The 16,790-nt window shown below is 40.7% G+C and overlaps 1 protein-coding gene across 7 annotated transcripts in view; it reads left to right on the top strand.

Annotated features, from left to right (window-relative positions):
- Positions 1-16,790, top strand: part of MTA1 (metastasis associated 1) — a 145,600-nt gene that overhangs the window by 54,752 nt on the left and 74,058 nt on the right. For all 7 annotated transcript variants that reach the window (XM_073356262.1, XM_073356261.1, XM_073356260.2 and 4 more), the window contains exons 4-8: positions 863-989; positions 1,160-1,223; positions 7,778-7,895; positions 10,159-10,261; positions 13,771-13,870. In XM_073356262.1, the coding sequence (XP_073212363.1) occupies positions 863-989; positions 1,160-1,223; positions 7,778-7,895; positions 10,159-10,261; positions 13,771-13,870 (512 nt within the window). The remainder of the gene's footprint in view (positions 1-862; positions 990-1,159; positions 1,224-7,777; positions 7,896-10,158; positions 10,262-13,770; positions 13,871-16,790) is intronic.

Genomic DNA, 16,790 nt, shown 5'->3' with positions numbered 1-16,790 from the left:
GTGTTGTAGATTTAATTGACAAATAGTGATTAATACACATTTTTTTAAAAAAAAGCGTGAGGTTTTCAAATACACTAGAGCAGTGGTTTTCAAACTTTTTTTTCTGGTGATCCAGCTGAATAAAATTGTTGATGCCCATAACCCAACGGAGCTGGGGACAAGGGTTGGGAGGGGCTTGGGACTGGGGCAGAGGGTTCAGATGTGGGGGTGAGGGCTGCGGGGTGGGGCTGAGAATGAGGTGTTCAGGGTGTGGGTGGGGGCTCTGGGCTGGGGCAAGGGGTTGGGGTGTGGGAGGGGGTCAGGGCTCTATCCTGCCAGTGCAGGCTCTGGGGTGGGGCTGGGGATGGGGGGGGGGGAGCTCAAGTCTGGGTCAGGGGATCAGGGTGCAGGATTTGGGCATGGTCTTACCTCCGGTGGCTCCCGGTAGCGGTGCAGCTGGGGTGCAGAGGCAGGCTTCTGTCCTGGCACTGTGGACCGTGCTGTGCCCTGGAAGCGACCAGCAGCAGGTCTGGCTCCTAGGCAGAGGTGCGCAAATGGTTTTGCGTGGGGTAGCACTGCCTGCTGTTGGATATTAGTAGTGCCATTACAGTAGCTGGCAAGGTTGGCCCTAGGCATTTAGTTGGCATCACCAAACTTGTTCTGTGACTCTACTTAATGCTGTGGTTGGTGTGAGCTGCCTATTTCAATGGGCTGCAACTCTTGGCTACAGCAGTAAGAGACATAGAGGAAAATGACTTAGGTACCATGTATTGTGGTTATTTATGGTTTAATTATGGTCTTGTGAGAATGCATTCCAATTGGCCAAGCGGTACCATTTGCAATGTGTGTGATATTAAACTTTTTTTCCCCCTTGTGTAACTAGGGGAAATGGAAGAAGAGATGGAAAACCCAGAAATGGTTGATTTACCAGAGAAACAGAAACATCAACTAAGGCATAGAGAACTGTTTCTCTCACGACAGCTGGAATCTTTACCTGCCACACACATAAGGTAATGACTTAATTCTTCTAGCACTGTTTAGTCAAGAAGCAAACAGTGCAATGTTAGTCCAGTATTCTTCCTGTGTAAGAATAAACTTTATGCAAAAGTTAATAATACCATTGTATATATCCTAAGTTTAACGTATTTTTTTCATAAAATGTGATTTCTTTCTTTTTTAGAGGCAAATGCAGCGTTACTCTGTTAAATGAGACAGAATCCCTTAAATCATATCTGGAACGGGAGGTATGAATCCATTTTGCAAATTGCAAAGTTTCACCAGGTTATTTTGCCACAGTTTAGTATTGGTGGCTCTCTGCAAGTAGCCCAATTATGAGGTTTTCTTCTTTTCTCATTTCTGGGGTTTATTGGGTGTTGTCAGGGCCACTAAAAAACATTAAGGTCAATAAAATTGTCTGGTTCTGCAATTTTCATTTTGCTGTAAAAATTTTTGTGGCTCTAGCAGGCAAAAGCCCATTGTTTAAATATATATTTGTGACAACACTAAACCATTCCTCCTCTTATAAAAGAAACCATACTTATTTTGCCAGCCCAGTAGTCTGAAAGTTCAAAGATTAAGATTCACCTGTTGACAGGAATAAACTGAAATACATAATAAAAGTTGCTGTTAGCAACCATTATAGTTGAGACTGCAGAACAGTTTGCCCTATTTTTGCAAGGTCATTTTCTGAAACTACCTACTGAGGCTGAAATTTTGGTTGGTATCTCTTCAAAGTTAAATTATTTCTGGAAGGTTCAATCAAATCTATTCTTGAGTTATAGGAAAGTGTGTGTGTGGGGGAAATATCCCCTCTTTTTTTTGGGGGGGGGTATCCATTCATAAATTAATTTTTCTAACCAATCTATTTTTAATGCAACAACATAACTGCTAAAGCGTCAAACTTGAAGCTAGGATTAGACTTTCAGTGGTAGTGAGAGTCCTTCAGAATTTTTATTCATTCTTCTTAATGAGGAGCATGTGCTCTAGTAAGCCTGCGAAAGAGAAAACAAAGGTTTTAGACAATTACAATATTACTTGTGAACAAACTCAGTGGACATCTGCTGAAGTTTTAACAGAGGTCATTGAAGCCTCATCTCTTCTATGACGTTAGTGCACATACTCTCACTTTCTAGGCTGATGGATGCAAAGACAGTTTGTCATATTGTGCACACTGGAAAATTTTATATTATTTTTCTGATTAAATGCACCGCATACTATATTATTTGATGCTGTAGAATATATACATCATAGGATATAGAAGCTATTTAAATTGGCTGAATTAACATTATATTGGAACCCTAGGGCTACATTTTTGCTAGTGACTCAATTTTTGGTTATCCAGATTGCTTTTTAGGAAATGTCAAGCACCCACCCTCTGGATGTCGGGCCTATTAAAGTAGCTCTAGCTGAACACCTAAAAATTGGGGCATTCCAAACCACTAGTATCTGCTTAAGATTTAGGCCTTGGACCTTACTTTCTGATATTTTTGTGAATTTAAACTGTGCAGCCTTAATCTTATATTAACACATTTATGTGTGTTTAATTTTAGTTACAATTGACATCTCTGAGCTGCCCGCTGGTGTCAGCAATCTTATTGGAATTTGACCTGACTGTCTGGGAGCTTCGTTTCAGAGATTAGCAAGTTTTTTTTTTTAATTTTATTTATATGGTGAGGTAAAAGGGAATTTTAGTATGAAAGTAGCATTACAAACATCTGCAAGGGTGTTGTCCTTTGAGCAGACTTAAATGTTACATAAGTATGAGAGACAGGAAAAATCTATTGATTGAAAACATTATGCCAACAGCTGTTAACTTGTTTAAAAAATGAAAACAGGTCTTGCACATTGTAAACTGGCATCTGTTCCTTGATCAAGCTTTCTTATAAACACATTTCTAACCTACTTTAATACTTGTTTAATAGTCAGAAAATTAATTGAATCTATTATTCATGTTTAAGATTTTTTTAAAGAAGTTACTTAATTGCTGAATATTCAGTTTTCTTTTCAGAATGTTAAACTAGAAACATGGCGAGTCTCGCCTAAGGCTGCCAAATGGACAGGTTGTTAAACAAGGCCCATTGAATTCAGAAAATGGTCACCAGCAGCAGGTAGCTGAGAAAATGCCAATTGAAAGCGCAAGTTTAGAAAGCCTAGTTAGTTTCATAGTTCGATAATACTTAGTTGCTTAGTGCTCTTCATCCTACAGATCTTGAGACGCTTTTCAAAGGAAAGAAGTATATTTATCCCCACTGTAGAGATGGATAAACTGAGGCAGAGGGGAACTGATGTGCCCACGGTCATGCAGCAGTTTAGGTGCAGATCTGGGATGAGAACCCTGGTAACTTTCCCTTTGAACTGTCAGAATTCTGGGCTGAGTGATGTTGGCTATTTTTAAAACTGAGCAGGCACTTTGGGAAGAAACTTCACACAATAAGAGAGGTTTCATAAAGGTGTTCTGTTACCACAGCAAGGACCTGTTTCAGTGCTAACAAACTTAGTAGACATAGAAGATAGAGAGAAATGAAGAGTTTTAGAAAACATGTGGGTGTGGACAATGGAGAGAGCAATGAAAAGAAAGGGCTGAAGAGAGTGAGGAGAATAGGAGACAATTGCCCTCCCATAAATTCATAATAGGTGGTAAAAAGAAAAGGAGTACTTGTGGCACCTTAGAGACTAACCAATTTATTTGAGCATAAGCTTTCGTGAGCTACAGCTCACTTCATCGGATCCTTATGAAGTAAGCTGTAGCTCACGAAAGCTTATGCTCAAATAAATTGGTTAGTCTCTAAGGTGCCACAAGTACTCCTTTTCTTTTTGCGAATACAGACTAACACGGCTGCTACTCTGAAACCTGTCATTATAATAGGTGGTGTAATACCTGCCTATCCCTTTCAACCTCCTTACCTTTTCTCCCCCATCCCTGAAAACCTCACTTTCAATTTCAAATGTGGCTGCCACTGAAAAAGGAAAAACAGTGTCCTAGAGATCTGGAATCTGGCCCCCACATATGGTGTCCGCTCCCAGGGGAGAGGGAGTCAGACCTGGCACTGTGTATCCAGTAGTAAGTGAGACAAACAGGCTGAACTTCTGGGGGAGGTCATGGACAAAACAAAAGTGATCTTCATCTGGGTAGTGGAGATTTGCTTAGATACCCCTTCCAATGGAAGGTTTTGTTAAACTCCTTGGGACAGGCTAGCACTGATACCACTGCTGGTTCAGATTGCATTTGGAAGAGGGGAAGAATAAGGAGGAAGAGAAGCGTGGGGAGAATCTGAATTTACTGTCGTCGTTGATCGCAAAGAGGCTTGGGATGAGAACACAGAACCACTTACAAGGGTGGCAGAAGCACTTAAGCTAGTCTTTCCTCCTCCACTCCAGGCAATGTTTTATGTCCCCAAACTATTTCATTGCCTTGCAAGCATGCATCCAGCAGCCTGGGAGAACTTTGCGCCATGGGTGGTTGCCCAGGCTGCTCACTAGTCTGTGAATGGCCCTGAAAAGGAAAAATAAACGGTAGTATGTTTCAAATGTGTTGTAATTGAGCTGGCAAAATCTAATTAGCAAGACAGTTAACTAATTAGTGTTTCTGACCTTAGATTAGTTGTGTATGACCAACATCTCTTGATTTCTGTATCTTCCTTAAAGAGATGTGGGGGGGAAGGGGGAGAATATCTTTTTATTGGACCAACTTTTGCTACTGAAAGAGACATTCCTTCATGCTCTGTGCAAGCTTGTGTCTTTCACCAGCTGGAGTTGGTCCAGTAAAAGATCCTCAGTCCAATACAGCCACAATAACACTGCAAACAACAAAATATTTTCCTGTCCATTTCAGCCATATTTTTTTCTGGCCATTTCCCTTTCTCTACTTTTCTGTAATTTCCTTTGGCTTTGGTCTTTGGCTAACATTACTGACAAACTAGGGAGGGGCCAGGGTCAGAAAGGGACATTCAGAACACATCTGCCACACCTCATTTTCTTCATAGTTCAATTCTAATTCCAGGAATCCATTTTGATTTTTTCTAAACATGTTGAGCATAAATGATATTTTATATATTTTTAATTTTCTCTTCTCTTCCTTTCAAGAATTGCTGTGAAAGAGGTATATACAGTTTTTACGGCTAAAATGAGCACAGACTTTGTGAAAGGACTATACCATTTCTTGTGTAGGTTTGAATGTAACTTTTTCCAGCATTTTGACTCTTCTGAAAATGGTCTAATGTGACTTCCACTACCATGTGGTATAGAAGAGTCCATCTGGCCTTTTGAGATGACGGAACTCTCAGCTCCCCTGGAGTATGCTTTGCATTTGGACTCCAGTAGGAGTGAGACTACATTGGTACAAACTTAATTCCACAGGAGTAGGTTTTTGAAAAGCCTGTTAAACGAGCAGCATGCAGCTTGTGAGAAGAACTTGTGTTCTTCCCAGTGGTGTCTTGGAGGAAGATGGCAGGGGCTTTGTTCCATAGCTTGGGGCAACAGGCTCCCTTGCTCAGGGATCCCAGGTGTCCATCTTCCTTCTAATGGGTGAGAGGAGGACTGTAAGTCAAGGCAATTTTCAGTATTTTAGATCTTTATGTTGATGAATCTGCTACCAAACTTAAGAAAAACAGAACTTGGCATATTTCTTTTGGGAACAAGGATGAGAACAGTAGAGAGGGTTGGGTTTTTCTTCCTAAACAGAAATGGAAAATGTTAGTTTTGTTTTGTTTTTTTTTTTAAATAGAAATGTGTTTGGGAGTTTCAGTAAGTAAATATCTACCTTCTCTAGCCAATGAAACGTACAGTAGCCAACTTACTGGCAGAGGGAAAGAAATGTAAAAGAGTTACAACAGGACACTAAAAATGCAAATCCCACATGACACACCATTTTTTCCAAGGCTAAAGTTTTTAAAAATGGATGCTAGGAGTTGGCTCCTGGATCAGATCTGATTTTCCAAAGTGTGGTGAGCACCCAAATGCTGCCAATAGAGGTCATGGGAGGCGATGGTTACAAGGCACTTTAGAAAATCTGTCTGTTTACTTAGGTGCTGAAATATACAGCTAGAAGCCTTTAGAATCCAATTTTTGAAAATCTTGACTGGAGAGACGTTACAAATCAGAACTGGGGTCTGTGTTGTAATAGCATGCTGCACGTACATTCTGCCTATGCCCTACTGCTGACATGTCCCTTCTTTCCCATATTGGCAGGGGTGGAGGGTAGATGTCAGAACTGGTGGCAGAACCATCTCACTGCTAGCAGAAAGTTCATCTGCACAAGCAGTATTCTTCTCTGGCCATTTTACTGCTTTAAGGAGTGGACTGGAGTATCTGGCCTCCTGAGCCTATAGCATGACATGCTACATTGCTTTGCTTGAGAATTTTCTGGGCAATCTGCCTGAAAATGATGACTGTTACACTAGAGATGGATACTTTTGGGGCTGAAACACAAATAAAACACTCACATTTGTAATACTGAGACATGCAGAACAAAAACTCCCTTTACTCTTGTTTGTGACAATACTGACTTAAATGTTTTATAACGGACAAGATGATGAGCCTAATCCTGATCAGCACTAAAGCTGCCTTGCACTGCTCTTGCATCAATTACATTTACACCCTCACTGAGGCCCCTTTGTACTGTCAGAGTGATGTAAAGCACCATTAGTGTGCATGAGTATTAGACCCAATATTCTCATTTAGATTCATATAGGCCCTGCTCCAATGACTATTCAAGTCCAAACGAATGCTCCCATTTTCATGAATGGGCTTAGGATCAGGGCTTTGTTAAGCACCAGCGTCATGCTCCATACTGTGCAAGACACAAAATAAGACTCTTAACAGGCTTGGAGAGTTCAGTCTAAAGTGGAAATAGGATGGGTGTTCCGTCTGCTGCTGGAGATCAGGATTGACTCTTTCCTTGCTATCGAGACTGTTCAAAAGTTTAAAGTTCTTGGATTTGGTAACTGGATACCATGATTATTGGTGTAATAGAAATACAGCGAGATGGGGGAAACTTCATAGATCCTTTCTTATCAACCCTGGATGTGCGTGTGGTATGTGTTTGTGCATGCAAGTGGGGCTCAGGAAGCAGAAGTGACTTGCAGTTGTAAGCCTTCAGGCTACAGTAGTCTACCAAGTGTATGAATGTGCGTTGTGACCTAGCAACGGCTTCTTCCGTTCCTTGGGCTTGTACAACTTATTGTCCCCATTGAGGCTCAAAGTGAGCTGGAGTGCACAATACCGCCATTCTGCAGCACTGCTTTATTTTCTCTGCCCTCTACAGCTCCATGTATGGGCAGCAGGGAAAGTATGTTGTGAGAGGAGTCCACATACCGTCGCAGTGTAGGTAGTTGCCAAAGGGCTTATTGGTTGCTCTCTGGAATATTGCAAGGCACGGTCGCATTTTTAATTGCCTCAGCAGTGCCATATCGTGTAGTCTTCTGCAAGAGGAGGAGAATTCACTACCATCGCGTATTGATTTTAATGGTTTTGTTTCGATCCTTATACCGTGTATGTGTCACATTTTTCCGGGATGTTATTCATTGTGGTGCCAGACCCCCATTTGCATCACACAAGAGGAAATTGTGCTCATGTTAGCTGTAACAACTGTATATGTGTTCCTAAGTAAATGAAGCCATTTTGGAGGAGTATTGTTTTATTTTCACAAGAAAGTCATAGCATTTCATTTTGTTTTTTAAGACTGGTGTTTGGTTTATAGTTCATCCACCTGATTAAAAAAATATAGATAAAAACTGACCACTAGCTACCAATAATGTTAATAATGTTGCTTGCCTTTTGTCTTTTTTTGTTTTGTTTTTAGGATTTCTTCTTTTATTCACTAGTGTATGATCCACAACAAAAGACTCTCCTAGCTGATAAAGGAGAGATTCGAGTTGGAAACAGATACCAGGCAGATATAACAGACTTATTAAAAGAAGGTAATTTCCATGATTTTGTTAGAATTGTCAAGATACCTTGTTGAAAATGGCCTTGTTTTGTTTTATTTTTGGAATGGTCTGTTGGCTCATGGGTTATGGAATCTTTCACCTCAAGGTAACATGGTGGGTACTATGTCGTGGTTTCTTAGAGGCTAATGTGGTGTTACCAGCTGAAGGCAATTAGTTGGGTTTCAGTCCAAGCTCAAGTGGGCAGCTGTCCAGGTCATAAAAGCTGTTGAAACAAATTGGATTAATTGGTTCCCTCTGAGCCTATTCTTTTTTTTTCTTTTTTTTTTTAAATAAGATGTCTGAGAATTGCCAAATTTTCACCACGCCCATGAAAGGTGTTTTTGTGTTCTGAATCAACCCTCTCCTCACACCAATGGTCCTTTTCAACCCGTCGCCCATAAAATACTGTCTGCTCATTACTCCTGGGTGCCAACAGCCATCTAGCCACCCATCACTTTTGGCTGTGATGCTGGAACTCTCACTTATAGAGCAGGAGCGATTAAGGATTTGCTGGCATTCCAGGACAAAGGAAATTGTGGGGATTTACTGCCGTCTCCTGATGTATGTAAGGGAGAAGAACTGTAGGATTCATTGTCCCTTTTCTTGCATGCCCAAGGAAAGGGAGCTGGAGCTCTGGGGATGTTTGCTTTCAAACACTCCCAGGCCCTGAAGGAGGGGAAGCAAACAGATATTCCCTCTTATCCCCTCCGGTTTTCTGTCTCTCTCCTGGGGTGGGGGTGTTCTTTCCTTCCCTTCTCTGTGGGGGGGGGGGGGGGGCAGCTGTGAACCACAGTACAAGGATCTCCATCATATCTTCTGAATGTGCCATTCTTCTGGCCTGAGGTGTGAGGTAACATTGGTGCTTTGATCTGTGCTTGCTGACATTGTTTAGCTTAGTTTTAGACCAGGCAGAAGGGGTGTATCACAGATCAGCATTTGTTTGCTCTGCTTGGGAAACTGGTATGTTTCAGCTACAACTGGGCTAGCCTCCCAGCATGAGAGGAGGAAGAGTTAACCTTTATGAACAGTCCTCTCCACACATTGGGAAGACAGGGCTGAGGGAAGAAGGATCTTCTAGAGAACAAAAGGGAGGCCCATGTTTGCTGGGCTGGGAAGAGAAGAAACTATAGTGAGGGAAGATGGTCCAGGAAAAGATTTACCAAACTGTGTGCTGATGTCCTTCATACAGCTCCACTCCCCCACACAGCGCCGCTACCACCCCCCCCCCCCCGCCCCCTCCCCCATCAGTTGATGAATGTGTATTGCGGGGACTGGAGAGAGTTTTTGTGATGAAGGGAGAGAAAAAGAATGGGAGGAAGAAAGGTAAAAAATGTAGGGGAACAATGGAGCAAATGACACAGGGAAGGTGAAAGTAAAAGGTTTGATAGAGGAAAAAGAGGTACACTAATATAGAGACTGTAAAATGTGGCAAGCCTTAAAGTGGAGGAGAAGTGAAGGAATAATAGCAATGAAAGTGTGCATTAAAAATTTATTTAATGGATAAATGAGTGTGATATGCATACTGTGTGGAAAGATCCCAAATTGTCAGCATTCTGTTATCATTGTCAATCACATGGTGTGTTTGAACTTTATGCTCCAGCATGAACTTCCTAGTATTTCTAGGGGTTGCTTGGGTCATTTTTAGAATGGAAAATACAGTGATATGTAAGAATACATTTTTGTTTAAAAAACATTAAAGTATGCAACATCTTTCTATAGACATAACACACCAAACATATAGGCCAACTTTTTCTGCATGACATGGTGAAAAAGTTGTCCAGACTGTCATTGTATTGCACTTTTGGCCCACATCCCATTATCACTGATCAGGTGACCATATTGTCTGGGCAGCAGTTACAAGTCCACTTCTCCATGTGCCACAAGACTTGAAAATGGACATTATTATGGGATAGCGTGGATATGAACAGACTTAAAAAAGTTTACCAGATATCCTGACTACTAGCGAAAGCTGATCCAGTGTAATCTAGGGACACAGCTATGGTGGGAACATAGCCTATATCTTGCAATAACCGTGGCAGAGCAGATAGCTGTGTAGCTGGGTTGCAGTTGCCACAGGCAAATGCGTGAAAGGCTTTCCAGCCATGGCGACACAAACAGCAAGATAAAGTGCTTTAATAGACCAAGGGCCTGGCAGTTGCATAATTTTGGGGTGAGATGAAATACGAAGAGAAAAAGCTTTTATTCTTTCTGAAAGCTGCTATGCCAAAACATTTCTAACTTGCATTTCAACCAGGTGAAGAAGATGGAAGAGATCAATCAAAACTTGAAACAAAGGTTTGGGAAGCATTTAATCCGCTAATAGACAAACAGATAGACCAGTTCTTGGTGGTAGCACGGTAAGAAAATTTGGCCTTTCCTTCGGGAAAAAAACTAAAGAATTTTTTTTTTTTTTTTTTTAATTTTGGTGGTGATTTCTTGTTTCACCTTCTCCTATCCCAAACCCAGTGTTCATGTTTGTTTCTCTGTCTTCTGGTATGAACTTTTTTGGTTGTTGGTTCACTTCTCCTTTCTGAAAAAGGTGTGTTTCGCTTGCCTAAATGGGGTATGAGACTGAATAGTTGTTCCCAATCTGAGACACAAAATGCAGATAAAATACAGGCATTATGGACAACCATATCCTGGGAGTTTACTGAAATACCTATTTTTAACATTTTGATGGGAGTGTGGTAAGGGTTTTCAAATAGCATTGCTAGATTATGTAGATACAATTTATTTTGGGGCAAAATCTTCAAAATCTGTACAGTTAATAGATGTTGAAAATGTACATTTTTCCAGCTCAAAACCCCACCCCAATCCATGGTGATTTTATTTAAAAAAAAAAAAAAATCTTGATCTCATTACTCTGAAATGTTTTCATGAACATAGCATGTATTTGAAAGTTTTTCACAGTAGACCCATTAGGCTCCAATTTAATTCTGTGAATGAAAACTTAATTCTAAAACATTAAATGAAATTGGTGAGACTATCAAATTTCTTCTTGTGCCTATCAGGTAAGTTTACAGAACTGTCTGAAAGCCTGGAAGGAAAGGGGAATGGGTGAAGTAATTGGAAAGAGGGGTGTGGTTAGTGAATGGAGTCAAATGTCATTGGATGTTGAAGGGAGGAGAATGGGTGGAGTTACGAATTGTTAGCGGAACTTGGGGTTTGTGAGAATCTAGGAACTTCTGCAAGTTATGCAGGGCATCTGATAATGTGGACCCTGATTCAGAAAACTGTCAGTTCTGTTGCTGATGTACATTGCTGTATAGGAATGATAAACTAAACATGTCCCTTTTAAGTGTTTTGCTGAATTGGGGTCATGGTTTTAAAAGATATTTAGCTTTCCTATTTTTCACTTGTAAGTGTTCGTTGTGTTGAATTCACGAGATGGTGGTACCCATTCTAGCACTGGTTCAGGAGACAATTCCTAATTGAAGGCTAGCACTTAAGCATGTGCTCAAACTTTTCTGAAGGCTGTTGATGAATATTGCAAAAAAGTATTTAGCATTTACCAAACATCAGGGAACATCTTGTTTATCCTTGTCCTGGTACCCTCACAAGGAACGTACAGGTGGAGATACCTTGATGCATGTTGTTTGCAGATGATATCCTTCTATGCAGTGAGGGGAAATATAGTTTAGAAGAGGATCTTGATAAATGGAGAGATGTGTTGGAGAGACATGGATGCAAAATAAGCAGAGGAGGAAAAGAAAAGTATGTGGCATGTAATGTGAACGCTGAAGAATAATGGTTGAAACTAGGTGGGCAGACAATACCGAAAACGCAAAGTTTCAAGTATCTGGACTCCAGACTCTGGGGAAAGGGACGGTGAAATCAGAGCTTAGATAATAAATGCATGGCTCAAATGGAGAGAGATAGTGGTGTAATGTGTGACAGGAAGATACCAATAAGATTAAAAGGGAAAATCTATAGAATTGTGGTCTATCCAGTTTGAAAGTATGGCTGGGAGTATTGGGCAATAAAGAAGAAACATGAGCAAATGATCACTTCCACAGAAATGCGAATGTTGAGATGGATGAGCACTGTAAACAAGAGAGTCCACATGAGGAAGGAGTATGTTGGCAGCAAGATCAAAGTAACACTCAGAAAAAGTGAGGGAGTGCAGGTTCACATGGTTTGGTTATGTAAAATGCAGTACTGACAACTATGTGGATAAGCATCTAACAGATCAAGATGGAAGGAAAAAGAGGACAACCCAAGAAGAAATAGTGGAATGTCATAAAGGAACACGTTAGCATGTAGTGTGATAGAGGATACGGGACTGGAGGACTTGTAGAGTGAACACATTTGATGCAGTTAGCACAAGCGAGAAGAAAAAACCATCAGTGTAGGAGTTTAGCATGTTGAGTAAGATGCTGTTGAAGGGCATAGTAGGGAACAAACGAGTGAGTGAAGTGAAATAGTAAAGGGAAATAATTCTTCAAAATAAAATGCCAAATATTGTTAAGAAGCAAGATGGAAAGGGCTCATACTCATCTCAGTGTACACAAAATGGTTTATTTTCCTGATTCTCGAATGTGCTATTGAAGGGAACGTTCATCAATATTTTAAAAAATGACTAGCGATTTTTGCTTGTCCAGTTTGGGACAGCTTAAGGTGCTAGACTGAGTGCTCGGACCAACTGGGGAGCCAAGGGTTGACCTCGGTTGGCTAAATTGAAGTAAAAATATTAGCTTGTATCTATACTACAGAAAATGTCAGAGTTCGCTCGGGGTTAGCTAATGCTTGTTTGTCGTTTGCTAACACGTTTTTCCTTATCTAGATATACCCTTTCTTGTCCTGCATTGTGGCTGAGCTAAGATGAATTCACTGTGGAATTCATTGGCTTTAGTAAGTTTTGTGTTGATGCTCCCACAGCATTTCTGCTTTCTGTGAAGAGTGTGAGTAGAGAAGCAAAACTTACTAAAGCTAACCTCAGACACATCACAGTGGATTCTAGTGGAACAGTGAGAGGGAGGAAAATGGAGAACAGATAATTGGGGAGCAACAGCCAGTGGGAAATAAGGGGAAGCCAATGAGGGAAAAGGGGAGAACACACTTTTTTTTTTTTTATTTATATAAATAATAGTATGCTTCTTGCCAAGACTCCCACCCGCTGATATATCTGAGAAATTTGGAAAGACCTGACAAGCTGGGTGTGACAAGTGGTGAATGTGGATATGGTAAAGGCTGGGAATGAGGAAGGTCATGTGAGTTTGGGGGCGTAATGAGTTTATATAATGGGCATTCCTGGAAAGGCTGGAAAGAAGAGTTGGATTGCTATCTCCCTCCCCCTCCACCGCCAACTATAAATGTAGGACATAGGTTGCAGAATGTGAAACTGTTTAAATGTGAATAGACTGTCTTCTGAAACTTTCTTAGAGGGATGATGATTGGATCACTGCTGTTCCTCCTTCCACCTGTTATCTTGGCAGCTATCTCTTCTCCTTCGTGCCTTCAGTTAATTAAAAACTGCTCTTATCTTCATGGAAAGGGTTTTGATGTGCCTGAAACTTGATGTAGATCAGGTTTCCAAGTTCCAGGCTGACCTAGCCATATCTCTTGCGGGGTGGGGAGACAAGGATACACCCCAATGTGATCCCCGAGAGTTTGTCTCTCTCCTTGTGCCTCCTGCTATGCATGAACGTAACTTAAGGCCTTGTGAGCTAAGCAGAATGAAGCATATGTAATAGCAAGCCACATGATGAAAAGGATCTCCGGCTCAGAGCCAGAACATAACTGTAAGTCCTGATACAACGAATGACAGCGCTGTTCACTGTGAGCCTGCTAGCCTCAGAAATTGTGTGTGTGGATTTTCCTGTATTCACTTTGCATGCAAGATTAATATTCTCTTAATCCTTTTCAGCTCCGTTGGTACATTTGCCCGGGCCCTAGACTGCAGTAGTTCTGTCAGACAGCCAAGTTTGCACATGAGTGCTGCTGCAGCTTCCAGGGACATCACACTGGTAAGATTAAGAGGATTTTGAGAGAAATGTAAAATATGCACCTCTGCTACAGCAATAGGCACATGTAAGGATGGACAGGTGGATTGTGATCGAGATTCAGCTACTGCTTTTGTAAAGGTACAGTTAGGTAAATGCTGCAATTAGATTACTGCCAACCATTTTTGAATTTTTTTGCAATGTTTCCTGCCCAGTGCTTAGTCATCTCCTGTGGTACACATACTAAGAATCAAATGAAGTAAAAATCTTAAATGAATCCACATGTTCCATAGAATCTCTATGGGTAGTAATTCCATGCTCTAATAAGAATATAACAGTAGGGATCTATTATCGACCACCTGACCAGGACAGTGATAGTGACTATGAAATGCTAAGGGAGATTAGAGAGGCTATCAAAATAAAGAACTCCATAATAATGGGGGATTTCAATTATCCCCATATTGACTGGGTACATGTCACCTCCGGACGAAATGTAGAGACAAAATTTCTTGATACTTTAAATGACTGCGTCTTGGAGCAGCTGGTACAGGAACCCACAAGGGGAGAGGCAACTCTCGATCTAGTCCTGAGTGGAGCACAGGATCTGGTCCAAGAGGTAACTGTAACAGGACCGCTTGGAAATAGTGACCATCATAATATAACATTTAACATTCCTGTGGTGGGAAGAACACCTCAGCAGCCCAACACTGTGGCATTTAATTTCAGAAAGGGGAACTGTGCAAAAATGAGGAGGTCAGTTAAACAGAAATGAAAAGGTACAGTGACGAGTAAAATCCCTGCAAGCTGCATGGACACTTTTCAAAGACACCATAATAGAGGCTCAACTTAAATGTATATCCCAAATTAAAAAACACAGTAAAAGAACTAAAGAAGAGCCACTGTGGCTTAACAACCATGTAAAAGAAGCAGTGAGAGATAAAAAGGCATCTTTCAAAAAATGGAAGTCAAATCCTAGTGAGATAAATAGAAAGGAGCATAAAAACTGCCAAATTAAGTGTAAAAATGTAAAAAGAGAAGCCAAAAAGGAGTTTGAAGAACAGCTAGTCAAAACCTCAAAACGTAATAACAAAATGTTTAAGTACATCAGAAGTAGCAAGCCTGCTAAACAACCAATGGGGCCCCTAGACAATCGAGATACAAAAGGAGCACTTAAAGACAATAAAGTAATTGCAGAGAAACTAAATTAATTCTGTGCTTCAGTCTTCGTGGCTGAGGATGTTAGGGAGATTCGCAAACCTGAGCTGTCCTTTTTAGGTAACAAATCTGAGGAATTGTCACAGATTGAAGTGTCATTAGAGGAGGTTTTGGAATTAATTGAGAAACTTAACAGTAACAAGTCACCAGGACCAGATGGCATTCACCCAAGAGTTCTGAAAGAACTCAAATGTGAAATTGTGGAACTATTAACTGTGGTTTGTAACCTGTCCTTTAAATCAGCTTCTGTACCCAGTGACTGGAAGATAGCTAATGTAACGCCAATATTTAAGAAGGGCTCTAGAGGTGATCCTAGCAATTAGACCGGTAAGTCTAACGTCAGTACCGGGCAAATTAGTTGAAACAATAGTTAAGAATAAAATTGTCAGACACATAGAACATAAATTGTTGGGCAAAAGTCAACATGGTTTCTGTAAAGGGAAATCATGTCTTATTAATCTATTAGAGGTTTCAGAGTAACAGCTGTGTTAGTCTGTATTCGCAAAAAGAAAAGGAGTACTTGTGGCACCTTAGAGACTAACACATTTATTTGAGCATAAGCTTTCATGAGCTACAGCTCACTTCATTGGATGCATTCAGTGGAAAATACAGTGTGGAGATTTATATACATAGGGAACATGAAACAATGGGTGTTACCATAGACACTGAGACGAGAGTGATCACTTAAAGGTGAGCTATTACCAGCAAAAGAGCGGGGGGGGAGAGGCGCAATTTGTAGTGATAATCAAGGTGGGCCGTTTCTAGCAGTTGACAAGAACTTCTGAGGAACAGTGGCGGGGAGGAATAAACAAGGGGAAATAGTTTTACTTTGTGTAATGACCCATCCACTCCTAGTCTCTATTCAAGCCTAAGTTAATTGTATCCAGTTTGCAACTTAATTCCAGTTCAGCAGTCTCTTGTTGGAGTTTTTTTGTTGGAGAATTTCAACAAAAAAACTTCAAAAAAAGACTTGTCAACTGGTAGAAATGGCCCACCTTGATTATCACTACTCTCCTGCTGCTTAAGTGATCACTCTCGTTACAGTGTGTATGGTAACACCCATTGTTTCATGTTCCCTATGTATATAAATCTCCACACTGTATTTTCCACTGAATGCATCCAATGAAGTGAGCTGTAGCTCACGAAAGCTTATGCTCAAATAAATGTGTTAGTCTCTAAGGTGCCACAAGTACTCCTTTTCTTTTTAATCTATTAGAGTTCATTGAAGGGGTCAACAAACATGTGGACAAGGGGGATCCAGTGGACATAGTGTACTTAGATTTCCAGAAAGCCTTTGACAAGGTCCCTCGCCAAAGGCTCCTATGTACATTAAGTTGTCATGGGATAAGAGGGAAGATCCTTTCATGGATTGAAAACTGGTTAAAAGATAGGGAACAAAGGGTAGGAGTAAAAGGTAAATTTTCAGAATGGAGAGGGTAACTAGTGGTGTTTCCCAAGGGTCAGTCCTAGGACCAATCCTATTCAATTTATGCATAAATAATCTGGAGAAAGGGGTAAACAGTGAGGTGGCAAAGTTTGCAGATGATACTAAACTGCTCAAGATAATTAAGTCCAAAGCAGACCGTGAAGAGCTTCAAAAAGATCTCACAAAATGAAGTTTTTGGGCAACAAAATGGCAAATGGAATTTAATGTGGATAAATGTAAAGTAATGCACATTGGAAAAAATAACCACAACTATACATACAATATGATGGGGATTAATTTAGC

Source organism: Lepidochelys kempii, chromosome 8 (genome assembly GCF_965140285.1).
Source record: "Lepidochelys kempii isolate rLepKem1 chromosome 8, rLepKem1.hap1, whole genome shotgun sequence".
Classification (NCBI taxonomy): Eukaryota; Metazoa; Chordata; order Testudines; family Cheloniidae; genus Lepidochelys; species Lepidochelys kempii.
This window is presented reverse-complemented; position numbering and strand designations above follow the sequence as displayed.